At 36.6% G+C, this 12,912-nt stretch overlaps 1 protein-coding gene across 1 annotated transcript in view; it reads left to right on the forward strand.

Moving 5' to 3' along the window:
* The first annotated feature begins 1,111 nt into the window (after nucleotides 1-1,111).
* Nucleotides 1,112-12,912, forward strand: part of LOC128855582 (NADP-dependent malic enzyme) — a 102,839-nt gene continuing 91,038 nt past the window's right edge. The window contains exons 1-2 of the mRNA XM_054090596.1: nucleotides 1,112-1,322; nucleotides 1,713-1,959. Of these exons, the coding sequence (XP_053946571.1) occupies nucleotides 1,898-1,959 (62 nt within the window). The 5' untranslated portion in view covers nucleotides 1,112-1,322; nucleotides 1,713-1,897. The remainder of the gene's footprint in view (nucleotides 1,323-1,712; nucleotides 1,960-12,912) is intronic.

The following is a 12,912-nucleotide window of genomic DNA, read 5'->3' on the forward strand; positions in this document are numbered from 1 at the left end:
AACCTACCAAATAGTAGGATTTGATTTTATTTGTGTTTTTGATTTCACAAATTAATAATATGATGAACTGTATACTTACTTTTGAGACAAGAATTTTTATAAAGTTTAATATAAAAAGCTATAATTTTGTTCCTTTTTAAAATTTTGTCATTATTTGGATTAAATATGATTTTTGCATTTCATTCATGTAAATAAAACACAATTTTGTTATAACTTAGGTTGTTTGAAGGAATCGATTGGTGGAAAATTGAAAACGTATCCGGTGTATACTTACTTCTGTTACTAACTGTAGGTGTAGCTGTGAGGCTACAAGTCGTACATACTGCTATGCCGGTATAGCATCCCGGAAAAAACAAAAAACAAAACAGTGCACAAGTGCGGGTGAGAGACACCATGTGCTTCCAAGCATCCTTTTACATGCGTATAAAGCAAAATAAAGATTTCCATCACTTAAAATAACTTTTTTTTTATTAAAAAATATTCAAAAATAAAATTGCGCCACCTTGCACACTCGCATATGCTAGAAAATGTATTGCACGGCACGCGTACTTTAACTCAGCGCAGCGGGCACCTACAGGTGATTGTTCTTGTTTTGAAAATGTTGTTTTTGTTAGCGTTGCCAATTATGCTTTGTTTAATGTTTTCTTTTGAATTATATCCATGTTCTGTTGTGCTGCTTTTTCACTGCTTGCGTCCGATGAACGAACACAAAAACTTCAATGAATTCAGTATTAAAACATTATTAAACGAGTTAGAGCGCGGTCAGTAGCTTTTAACGCATATAAATACATTTATAGATATGTGTGAGTATGTATGTGAATATGTATGTAATTATATAAATTTTGCTACTCGCTCGATTAAACACAAATTTTCGCAACAAGCGCATGCCTACATGTTTGTTTGTGTGTATGTATGTATGCATTTAAGTTAGTTAACAATTTTTATGTGTATGTATGTATGTTGGTTTACAATTTAGTTAAAGCTATGCTTCAAATTGAAATTTTCATTGCTTATTCAATTTTTGTTTTCTTGTGTTTTTTGTTGTTTGCTTCTTATGCCTTTATGTTGCGTGCTTTTCTCGTTTACAACCATCAGCGCATTCGACTTGAACGACGACAAACGTCAAAGCGTTTTGTGAATTCCAACGAATCGGTCATTATTGCTGTGAAGTGCAGCGGTGTAAAGATTTTTTTCATCATCACTCCAGTATATTTTCCCATATAACTGTTTTATTCTAATTGTCAACCTTGAACCTCAATTTTGTTGTTTTCTCTTTCTTGCTGCAAGTGTTGTGAGTGTTTTAAGTGCGAGGTGTGAAAAAAGTGAGTTCATGAAAAATTTGTCGTTTTTGAAAGAGTTTGCTGAAAACAGCAAAATCATCAGACAACAATTAATGAGAGTGTTTTCTAAGTAAATTTGATTTAAAAAACAGTTAATAGAAAAATTAGCAAAAATAAATGTTTAGTGCTTGCGACTTTCTAATTGTGCGAAAAATACCTCACTACCCTTAAATTACACTTCAATTCCATGCTTACTTCCTCTTCTTCTTCATAACTATTTAAGACATAAGTTTATAAAGTAATTGGTTTTTTACACATTTCTTCTCCTTCCAAAAGCTTTTTAAATTCTTAATTCAACCAATCACCGGCGTCCGACATTGACACCAACTTCAATTGTCTTATTAATTTTTCACTACTTCCATTATTTTGTAGTTGCTTCTCCTATTCCAAAAGAATAAAAAAGCGCACTGTTGCTCATTTATCGATCGAACGCATCTAAACTTAAAAAAAGTTTTAAACAAAAAGTGTCCTTACGCCAGCGGTGGTATTGCGTGCTTGAATTCATTTCACTTTTATTCGTCAGCGAGTGAGGAGTGCTTTGGTGTGAGACGGCAATTATGGGCAATTCGAGCTCACTTTGTGCGGATAAGAATGCGGTCAGAGGTTACGATGGTAACGGGTGAGTACTTAAACACGTTGTTGGAAGATATTGGAATATATTCAGTAGAAAACTTCAAGGGTATGCTTTCTCTTCAGAATTCTGACTCATTTCATTTTATCATTGAAAAAATCTTCACAATAGGCTTTTCCGCTTTTTCCCCTACTACAGTAGCCTAATCGCTTAAAAATATTTGGATATTTTTTTTAAACCAATTTAATTTATTTTTGTAAACCAATTAAAAATATTTTAAGGTCATTGTAGAGCGGAAAAAATTAGCATATTGTGGAATTTTTTTTCAATGACTCAGAATGCTGAAAAGGTTCTTTATGCACTTAATGAACTAAGTAAATTGTTTTCTTTCAAAATAATATAAAACTATTGTATATTCTGAAAAGGTTCTTTATTTTACATTTCATAAACTAAATAAATTACTTTCATAGTAATACACATAAAATAAAATGGCGGCTCTATAGCGTTTTTTCGGCGCAGCCTTTTTTCGAAGAGTGCAAGGCCAGACCAGCAGTAAATTTTTTATTTTAGGTGACTGAAAATTTATAATAATTTAAATTTTCATAATTTAAATTTCAATAATTTAAATTAATTAAAAAACCAATAAAAATTTTTCACAAAAAAAAAACAAAAAATCGTTTACAAATTTTTTATAAAAAACCGTTTCAGAAATTCCACTATACCTTCATACTTCCTTGCAATTATATTCACAATACAAAAATTTAAAAACCCCTAAATTTAAATAAATTATGAGACTGGTAGACTTAAAAAAAGTAGTTCCAAGATGAAGCCGTTTCCAGTTACATCTGAGCGTCATAAGCACTGTTGCCGAAATTCAAGGTTTTAACTGTAAATTCCAAAAAAAAAAAACACTGCTCTGTGTTAACCCACCAATGTTTGTTATTAATCTTCTTAACATTCGGATGATTTTTGAACAGTTTTAATAGTAAATTACAAAAAAAAAAACCTGCATCATACGAGTATATTGCAAAAATCCATCTATCCTACCGTACTTCCTTGTAATTGTGAATCTACGGCCAAAAGTTATTGGATTACGAGACTTGTAGATTTGAAAAAAGTAGAGAGAAAAGTCGAGGAAAGACGTTCCAAGTGCCAGCTGAGAGAGATATAAGCACTGTTGCCAAAATTCACAGTTTTAACACTCAATTACATTTCCAGTTACCCCTTAAGAGCGAAATAAGCACTGTTGCCAAAATTCACAGTTTTAATTCTCAATTACATTTCCAGTTACCCCTTAAGAGCGAAATAAGCACTGTTTCCCAAACTCACAGTTTTAACTGTCAATTACATTTCCAGTTACTCCTAAGAGCGAAATAAGCACTGTTGCCAAAATTCACGTCTTTAAGTATAAGTTACAAAAACACCTGCCTAATATGAGTATATTGCAAAAATCAATTCATAATGCCGTATTTTCTGGTCACTGTGAATATGTGAATTGAAAATTGTTCGAATTATGAGACTGGCAGACTTGTATAAAGTAGTTTCGAGAAAAGAGGTTTCAAGTTCCACCTCAAAGAGATAAAACCACTGTTGCCAAAACTCAGAGAGACAAGCAATTTTGTCGAAATTCACAGTTTTAACTACACCTGAGAGAGATAAAAGCAATGTTGCAAAAATTCACAGTTTTAACTACAAATTATAATTTTTTAGACAATATCACAGTTTTTTCCAAATCACTTCATTGTACAAATTATATTAAATTTTTCTGTAATTTCAGGTTTTGAACAAATAAATTAGAATATAGTTCCTTCACAACCCTTTAACAAATGAAATACGCAATAAACAATTACAGTTAGTTGATGAGTAAAGGTGCGAATTACGTCACATTCATGTTTTTAACTTCTGTATTGAAAAATTTGGGACCAAATTTTTAGTATAAAAAGGGGCGGTGGAGGAGCGGTGTTTACTCTTTTGAAATTCATAGCTACAGTCAAGGCGAATCTATTAAAGGTGGTATGGGTAAATCAGCTGAGTGGTTTTTTTTCTTTCGCCGTGTCAATGTGGCTGTCAGCTCAAAATGAAACAAGGTGAATTTTTGTTTTCTAGTTTCTCAATACTTTGCTTTGACAATCAGACGTACAGAACAGTGTTGTTGGTCTAGTGCCACCACCTTTAATAAACCCGCCTTGGGATCAACTGTCCCCTGAATTCAATCGTCACCAAAAATGTTGGAAGAATATTTTTCCAATTCAATTGAATGAATAAAAAAAAAAATAGATTAGAAATTCACGCACATTTTGGCATTTTAAGAACCAACGATTTCTTTAAAAAAAGTTTGCTTCACCCTTTTTTTATTGTAAATTTTGCGAATCGAAACAAATGTGTAAAAAATTAACAAAGCAATTAACAAAAAATAACGAAATTGAGTTTCATTAATAAAATGATTGAAATATTCTAGTTTACAAAGATTGTTAAATTATAATTAAGTAGTTAAGTGTATCTTAAATTATTGAAGTTAATTTCTTTAAAATGAATTGTTTCTTTGCTTCCGACATCTTCCTCTTGATTAGCGCATTAAGGTCAAGTCAAATTTAACAAAGCGCGCCTGTCGTTTCTTGGAAACTCCAAGTGAAGTCAATTTCTTCTCCACCTGATCTTTCTAACGCTTCCTCTGCTACCACCACCTGGCACCGCATCGAATACTTTCAGTGTTGGAGCGTTTGTATCCATTCGAACGATGTGACCCAGCCAACGAAGCTGCTAGAGGATGGTTCCATGTGGTGAAAATTCCTGGTTGCCATTCACTGAGGAGTGGCCAGGACGATTCTTCTGCATATGGTCCAAGCAGGTCACAACTTCTGAACTTCGCACAAGTAACGTCTGCGAAACTCCCGAGCATGCAAGCTAATGTGAGAAGGTGAAGTAGCCTAGGATATCTGGTTTTTCGCTGGGTTTGGGACCCGCCTCCTTAAAATATCCACCCTCAATGAAAAGCAAAACAAAGCCTCGGATGAGTACTGCTAACTCTAACGAGCGAAGGATTATGATTTGATCGCATGCAGCTGGGCTGTCCGGTCCTTTAATGAGGAGGATGTCTCTGCCCGGTTGGTTAATGTCCTCGTAAGAGCAAAGGCTGACAGCATTACCATTCAAAAGATGCGAGGCACGGGGCAAGGCAAGACGAGCATTGGACTATGCGACGTCTGTCATGTAAAGGAGCGTAAATTCGGAGTTGGATTTGTAGTGGTTGCAAGACTTCATCGCCAAGTACCTTCGTTCCTCCCCCGAAATGGACGAGCGTCTCAAAACTATCCACCTCATATTTTTCAAAATCTCGCTCGCATGCTCCGGCGGAAGAGAAGGACGATGCGATCAATAATTGTTTCTATGCCTGGAACGCCAGGGTAAGTAAAAAGAATTTTTTGGTCCGACAGTCAGGAAATTCAGCCTGCACGAAACATCTGTTAACTGACAGAGGCTGATCGACTTTGCCGGGTCCCGAAATATTGTAGGCTGCAGCACCAGATTCCAGCATAAAAAATACACCAATACTCCTGATCGAAAAAGGCAAAACGAGATCGATACATGGAAGACACGCTTGTATTGTTTTAGATGTGCGTACGCTCGAGGGCTCCCCAGAAGGAGAGGAGAGATCGGTTTAGTCGCCACACCACACGACACAGTAGACGACGGTCGCTGTAAGTGCGAAGGCATTTTGAACCTTACCACACCCACCAAAAACAAAAAAAAACCAAAACAGGCCTCTCTGCTACGAATATATATAACTACACAAAGAATATTCGACATCGGAAAGCTGCAATCGCAATAGGCACCCAGGCGATTCGCCACTCGACTCTCATTCCTGCTCTCAGAGAGCGCTGCCCACCAATCGGACATGTACGAGCAATCGAGCAGCATTGAGTTCAAAATTCTGCCAGAAATTTCGGCGGCTTACAGGAGGTTTCAAGACCGGGGCGTTTTGCTGTAGTAACAAAGACGGCGATCTGGTGACTCACATCCGAAGTATGCTTGAAGGGAACACTTTTCAAGCCTGCTTAATAGCGCCAACTGCGCATGCCACAGAGAATGCGAAGATCTCGATACCCAAATCGTTGACGACAGGACAGTCGTTCCGCTACCCGACCATGACAAGGTGAGAATACTCCTACCGATAACGCGGCTAAAGAACAACAACGCAGCGGAAGCTGACAGACTACCGGCTGAGCTATTCAAACACGGCGGCGAGGAGTTGATAAGATACATGCATCAGCTCTCATGCAAAATATGGTCGGATGAAAGTGTGCCTGCCGATTGGAGTTTAAATGTGCTCTGTCCAATCCATAAGAAGGGTTATTCTGCAATCTATGTATGCGAATTACCGAGGACTTAGTCCTCTAAATACCGCCTATAAGGTTCTAGCGAGCGTATTATGTGAAAGGCTGAAGCTCACCGTCAACCAACTGATTGGCCCTTGCCAGTGTGGCTTTAGGCATGGAAAATCCACCATCGACCAAATATTCACAGTATCCCAAGTCTTGGAAAATCCTCATTGAAGCAGAATCGACACACATCATATTTTTGTCGAATTTAAAGTTGCATTCGACAACCCGAAAAGGAGATGCCTATATGCCGCGATGTCTGAATTTGGTATCCCCGCAATGGCTAACGGCTATGCAAAATAGCGTTGCCCAAAACCAGCAGAATCAGGAAGAACTTCTCCGAGCCGTTTGATACCAAACGAGGTTTCAGACAGGCTGACTCGCTTTCGTGTGACTTCTTTAACCTGATGTTGGAGAGGACCGTGCGAGCCGCAGAACTTAATCGCTCAGGCATAATTTTTTATAAGAAGTCCAAAAATATGCAAGTAAAGCTTAAACATTTTAAGGCGACATTTTTGACTAGTCGCAGAAGCTTTAAAAATAATTTTTTTTTTTTTTTTTTAATTTTTGTACTTCAATTTACTGATATGCGCTAATGATAATAATTGAAAATATGATCACTTTTAATAAAAAACTTTCTAATTTATTTTCTTTTTCTTTGTACTGAAGTTCAGTTGAAAAATAGCAAAAATTGATATGTGAACCAGCCATTTTGATGTGCGCATATTGGAAGTTTTATGATTTTCTTGTTTATTCCAGCTTTGCAAAACAGTGAAACCTCCCTTGGGCGGACACTCACCGTCAGACAGATTTTGTCCGTCTAAGAGATGTGTCCACTCAAGGGAGGGTAACTTCTTCCGATACCTAAGACTTCGTATAGGAGAAAGGTCCGCCCAAGAGAAGTGTACGGCTAATAGAGGTATCCGTTAAAAGAGGTTACACTGTATATGTTTAAACTAAATATATGCATATTAGGGTGGTCCAAAAAAAATTTGTATGCTGCCGCCCCCCAAAATAGTAAAGAATGAAAAATAAAAAGACCCGTATTTTTTTTTTTTTTAATCAGACCATATTTAATGGTGCCGCCGGGGCTTTGAAATATCCCATGTATTTTGCATGGGAAAAAAATACTTTTTCGTAGATTTCATGTAAAAACCTGGAAAATGAATATATTTTAACCGGATAACTCAGTTTCTCTTCATAATTGGTCAGGGAATAACAACCAATTATGAAATAATTAATTTTTTTTGTATTAACTATTTTTTATAGAACCCCAAAAAGCCCCCATAAAGCGAAAATCTAAGAAAAAATCGAAAAACAATATTTTATATTACTTTTATGATATTTTTTTGTGAGATTGGTTGTTATTCCCTGACCAATTATGAAGAGAAACTGAGGTATCCGGTTAAAATATATTCATTTTCCAGGTTTTTACATGAAATCTACGAAAAAGTATTTTTTTCCCATGCAAAATACATGGGATATTTCAAAGCCCCGGCGGCACCATTAAATATGGTCTGATTAAAAAAAAAAAAAATACGGGTCTTTTTATTTTTCATTCTTTACCATTATGGGGGGCGGCAGCATAAAAATTTTAATATAAATTTTTTCCCATGCATTTTTGGACCACCCTAATGCATATATATGTTTGTATAAAGCAAAAATATGTTTTAAATGCAGTTTTGAGAATTTGTACATTTTGTATAATTTTTTTTGTTTGTGTTTTTTTTGGTTTTTTGTGTACCTCATTTTGTCCAAATGCTTAACTCTAAAATGTATACGGATGCTTCTCTATTTTACTTATTTAATTTTAAATTTCAAAAAATATTCCCTAAGGCGGTTAAATATTTTTTAAAGCACTAAACAAAGTAAAAGCAAAAAATTGCTGTCTAAATGCTAAGCCTCCGTAGTGAAAACGAATATCAGTGCTACCTGGCACACTTCTATCACTACACAATAGACTGAGTCTAGGGTTGACATAGTTACTGCAACAACAAAATATTTTTCTGAATACTTGCAGTGTTGTTGTCAAAATGCATTCACTTTTATTTATTGAGATCAAAAGCTGAAAAATGAGGTTTGTGTCGCTTGGAGCTTGGAGCTTTTCTTATTCTCGATATTTACCTTTTATTGTTTGTTTTGTTTTTGGTTTTGAAGCTTTTCTTATTTTTCGACATTTACTTTTTATTGTTTGTTTTGTTTTTGGTTTCTTATATTATTGAGTTTATCATTGAGTTATCTTCAATCAAAAGTTATAAAAAATCCCACAATATACCTTGGCGGTATTCCATTGTGGTTGCGCGTGGCCATCGGCTATTAATTCGAAGTTCGTGTTTTTAATTTTACCTACTCAGAAAACGACGCAAAATTTATTCTCGCCAAATGCATTTTTGCTGTGAAAAGAGCTTCACATACTCACATATGTACATACATGTACAGTGGAAACTCGATTCTTGTTTGGTGGGCCATATAGCGTTTGCTCTTTGAACCACCTATTTTTTTGAGAATGGTAACACAAATGACATGTCAAATGTGTTCATAATTTACTTAAAGGTTTGACATTTACGAAATGGGACGCTATACGCTTGAACAAAATTGGAAAATATTGAAAACCTATTTCCAAAGTGGTGAGTCTTCTACTCAAACTGTGAGAAATTTGAAAAAAAATTCCAAAAAAAATATTTGCCAACAAGACAGTTTGTGGATCAATTTGTTAATCGTGTTCATGAAAGTGGATCGTTAATGGATAAAACAACACGTGAACGTGCTCCTACAGTGCGTACACCCGAAAACATTGCTGTTGTAGCCGAAAATGTGCGTGAACATCGAACAACCTCTACTCGTCATCGTTCTCAAGAATTGAACATTTCACGCACTCCTTTGAGGAGAATTTTGCATAAAGACCTCGGTATGAAGGCTTACAAAGTTCAATTGGTGCAAGAACTGATGCCTAATGACCATCCAATGCGTTTTCGGTTCGCTCAATGGACAGAAAATCGTTTGAACGAAGATAAGCATTTTTACCGAAAAATCTTCTTTTCTGATTAAGCTCATTTTCACATCGTTGGCTACGTCAATAAGCAAAATTGTCAGATTTGGTGCTCAGAAAATCCACACGTTACTGTAGAGAAGCAAATGCATCCACAACGAGTCACTGTTTGGTGCGGTTTTTGGTCTGGCGGTATCATCGGGCCATTTTTTTTTTTTCGAAAATGAGCGAGTAGCCGGGGTAACACTAAATGGCGAGCGTTACCGTGACATGCTCAACGAGTTGTTTCCAAAAATTGAAGTGGATGGATGGACTTGGACGACATTTGGTTTCAATAAGACGGTACAATTTGTCACACTGCCAAAGTTACACTCGAACTTGTGGCTACCGTTTTTGAATTCCCATATCAATTGGCCGCCTCGGAGCTGTGATTTAAGCCCGTTGGACTATTTTTTGTGGGGAGCCGTTAAGGACAAATGCTATGCGAACCATCCATAGACGATTGATGCTTTAAAACACGAAATGGAAGTTGCCATTCATGAAATTGGAGGCCAAACAATCGAAAATGTGCTTAAAAATTGGGTTGATCGAATGGCCTACTGTAAAGCCAGTCGTGGTAGTCATTTGAACGATACTATTTTTCATTCATAAATGATAATGTTCAATCTTCAAAATAAAAAAAAAAGTTTGAAAAAATATTGATTAGTTTTTTTTTATAGCCGATTCAAAAAGCAAAGTTAACATGGCCTACCCTGTACATACTCGACACTTCCGACACAATTTTTGGCATTCTGATAATTAGAAAAAAACTTGTTCTATCAGTTTGCTGTTTCATGAACGGAGACTCAAACTTACGCACTCCCGATTGGTAGTCACGCACTAACGCATTCGGACACGGCGGCCGCCTAATAAGCAAAAATAACTCGAATTAAAAATTTTACCAGTGCATAAAGAAGTTTGTTACGCGATCTGAATTCGGTCCAGGTAAAAGGAAAACTCTTCAGCCAAGCTAAGTCATTACATACCCAAATTCAGGAAAAGTCTGGAAGCGTGCACCCTGGCAATGATTTGGTTGTAAACTTTAAAAAGAAGCATGTAAAACGATAGCTAAAAATTTGCGGAGAAAAATTATCAAATAAGAGTGACTCCATTAACCCATTTTTGGACAAATTTAACAAAACAATTATGGATTTAACTAACCCCTTGCCATGCCAGTTAGCTCGACGAAACTCGGACCCCAGTGTTACGCGTCAATGCGTAAAACTACTTTGTAACAGCAATTATGAGACTCGTGACTAACTCTGGCGGCGTAGAGATAGAAACTAACATTCAATCACAACCCCGGCTCGTGATGTTTATGTTTAATCCGACTATCTGTACATGACCTCGGCTCGTGATATTTACATACGTTTGGCCCAACTATCTATTCACGAGCCTGGCTCGTCATATTCATGTTTGGACCACGAATCAGACTCGTTAAAGCACGGCAAGGAGTTAAGTGTGATAAAAGAGCAGATATACATACAATGCCGATGAATCTGACTTATTTTGGAAGCTCTTACCTGATAAATCTCTTGTACGCTCAAAACGAAACCTTGGTCCGGGGTATAAAATCAGTAGGAAGAGAATAACGTTCCTTGCTTTTACAAATGCTGGTGGAAATTATGAAGTAAAAATTATGGTTATGAAAAAGTCTAAAACTCTAGGGTTACAAAAATAGGCCTTTCACAATAGATCAGCTCTGGTGGCAGTGCGTACTGGCCTTCTAATAATAATAATAATAATAATCGGCGAATTCGCGTCCACTAAAAAATTTTACTGGTATGTCTGTTGTCTACAAAGGAAATAAAAGTGCTTGGCTGACCTTAGCTTTATTTGGAAAATGGTTTCACTTAACATTAATTCCAGCTGTTTGCTGTTTTAAACAAAAATTGCTTAAATAAACAGGTAAAAGAGTTTCTTCGTGCGCAAAATCTGCCGGGAAATGCACTTCTTCCTATTTATGATGTTCCACGCCATGCCAAAGAAGACGAGTTAAAGAGCTACGATGGCCAAATATCGGTAATGTGATTTCCTCCAAACTGTACGGCTCAAATACAGCCCATGGATCAAAACGTTATAAGGCTTACCAAATTGAGCTACAAAAAAGCCTTATTGCCTTTTTGTTGCTCGTGGCGGAATTATCGATGAGTCACTGCCAAATATCGACCTGAAAAATGCGATATGCTCTTTAGCTAGTCAGGCGTTTTTCAATAGGTGCGCTTCAACTTTTTTCCGATAGGGAGGGCGAACGACGCAATATTTTTTATTTTTCGCTTGTCATTTGTAAACTTCATTAGTATACATTTCATCATGGAACGCTACACACTTTTGGCTCAATGGCTTTGTCAACAAGCAAAATATGCGTTACTGGGCAGAAAGCAATCCACACGAGATTCATGAGGCACCGTTGCATCCCGAAAAAATCACTGTTTGGTGCGGTTTACATGCCGGCGGCGTAATTGGCCCATATTTTTTTGTTGATGAAAACGATCGCCACGTTACTGTGAATGGAAATCGATACCGCGACATGATAAACGATTATTTTTGGCCGCAATTGAATGGTATGGACTTAGACGACATGTGGTTTCAACAGGACGGGACCACAAGCCACACAGCACACGCTACAATTGATTTGTTGAAGAGCAAGTTCGATGAGCGCATTATTTCCAGAAATGGACCGGTCGAATGGCCGCCTCTAGACTATTTTCTTTGGGGTTATGTGAAGTCATTGGTCTACAGTAACAAGCCGGCGACGATTTGTGAGCTCAGAGCCAATATTGAACGCGAAATTGCTGGAATTTCGGCCGATTTATGCAAAAGAGTGGTCGAAAATTGGGTTCAACGATTGGACTTCGTAAAACGTGCACGCGATGGTCATGCAAAAGAAATCGAATTTCATACTTAAATGTATATGTTCAAACTCGATAATAAAAAAAAAATAGTTAAAAAAGTCAAACCGTTTGTGTTTTATTCAAAAAAAAAGTTGAAGCGCTCTTACTGAAAAACGCTTTACATGGGATGCTGCTCAATTGAGTCATGGTTTGGGAAACTGTTTGGCTGGGATTGTAACGATATCACTCCTACTTCGGAGTTACGACCGCAAATAGCGGATAATGCATCCCATATTCAATTCATGGCAACTTTGCTTTGGGAAGTAGAACCCTTGCAACGAGTCTGCCCCAATTGAAATCCCGCAATGGGCTGTTGAACTTCACTCGTAGCCCACACTTGGACTGATATCAGTAAAAAAAATATTTTGATTTGTATGGAAAAAAACTCAGTACTTGTGTCGAATTCCTACTGTATATGAGATGCACTTTTCAGTAGCAGAAAAAAAATAAAAATGCACCTAGTATTTTGAGAGAAATATCTGTCTTAGCATTTTTTACTGTTATGCATCAGATACAGGGTGCGTACGGTATTTATTTATTCATTTTAGTAAGTCAAGAAATACAAAGTTTCTTACAGACTACATAGAACTAAGTAATTAACAAAATTAAAGCTTAGGAAACTAAATTAACAAAATATACTAGGTAATTATTTGGATTTCTTACAAAGGAAGAAATTTTTTAATTGGGTATTAAATACATG

The sequence above is a fragment of the Anastrepha ludens genome, chromosome 2 (assembly GCF_028408465.1).
Source record: "Anastrepha ludens isolate Willacy chromosome 2, idAnaLude1.1, whole genome shotgun sequence".
Lineage (NCBI taxonomy): Eukaryota > Metazoa > Arthropoda > Insecta > Diptera > Tephritidae > Anastrepha > Anastrepha ludens.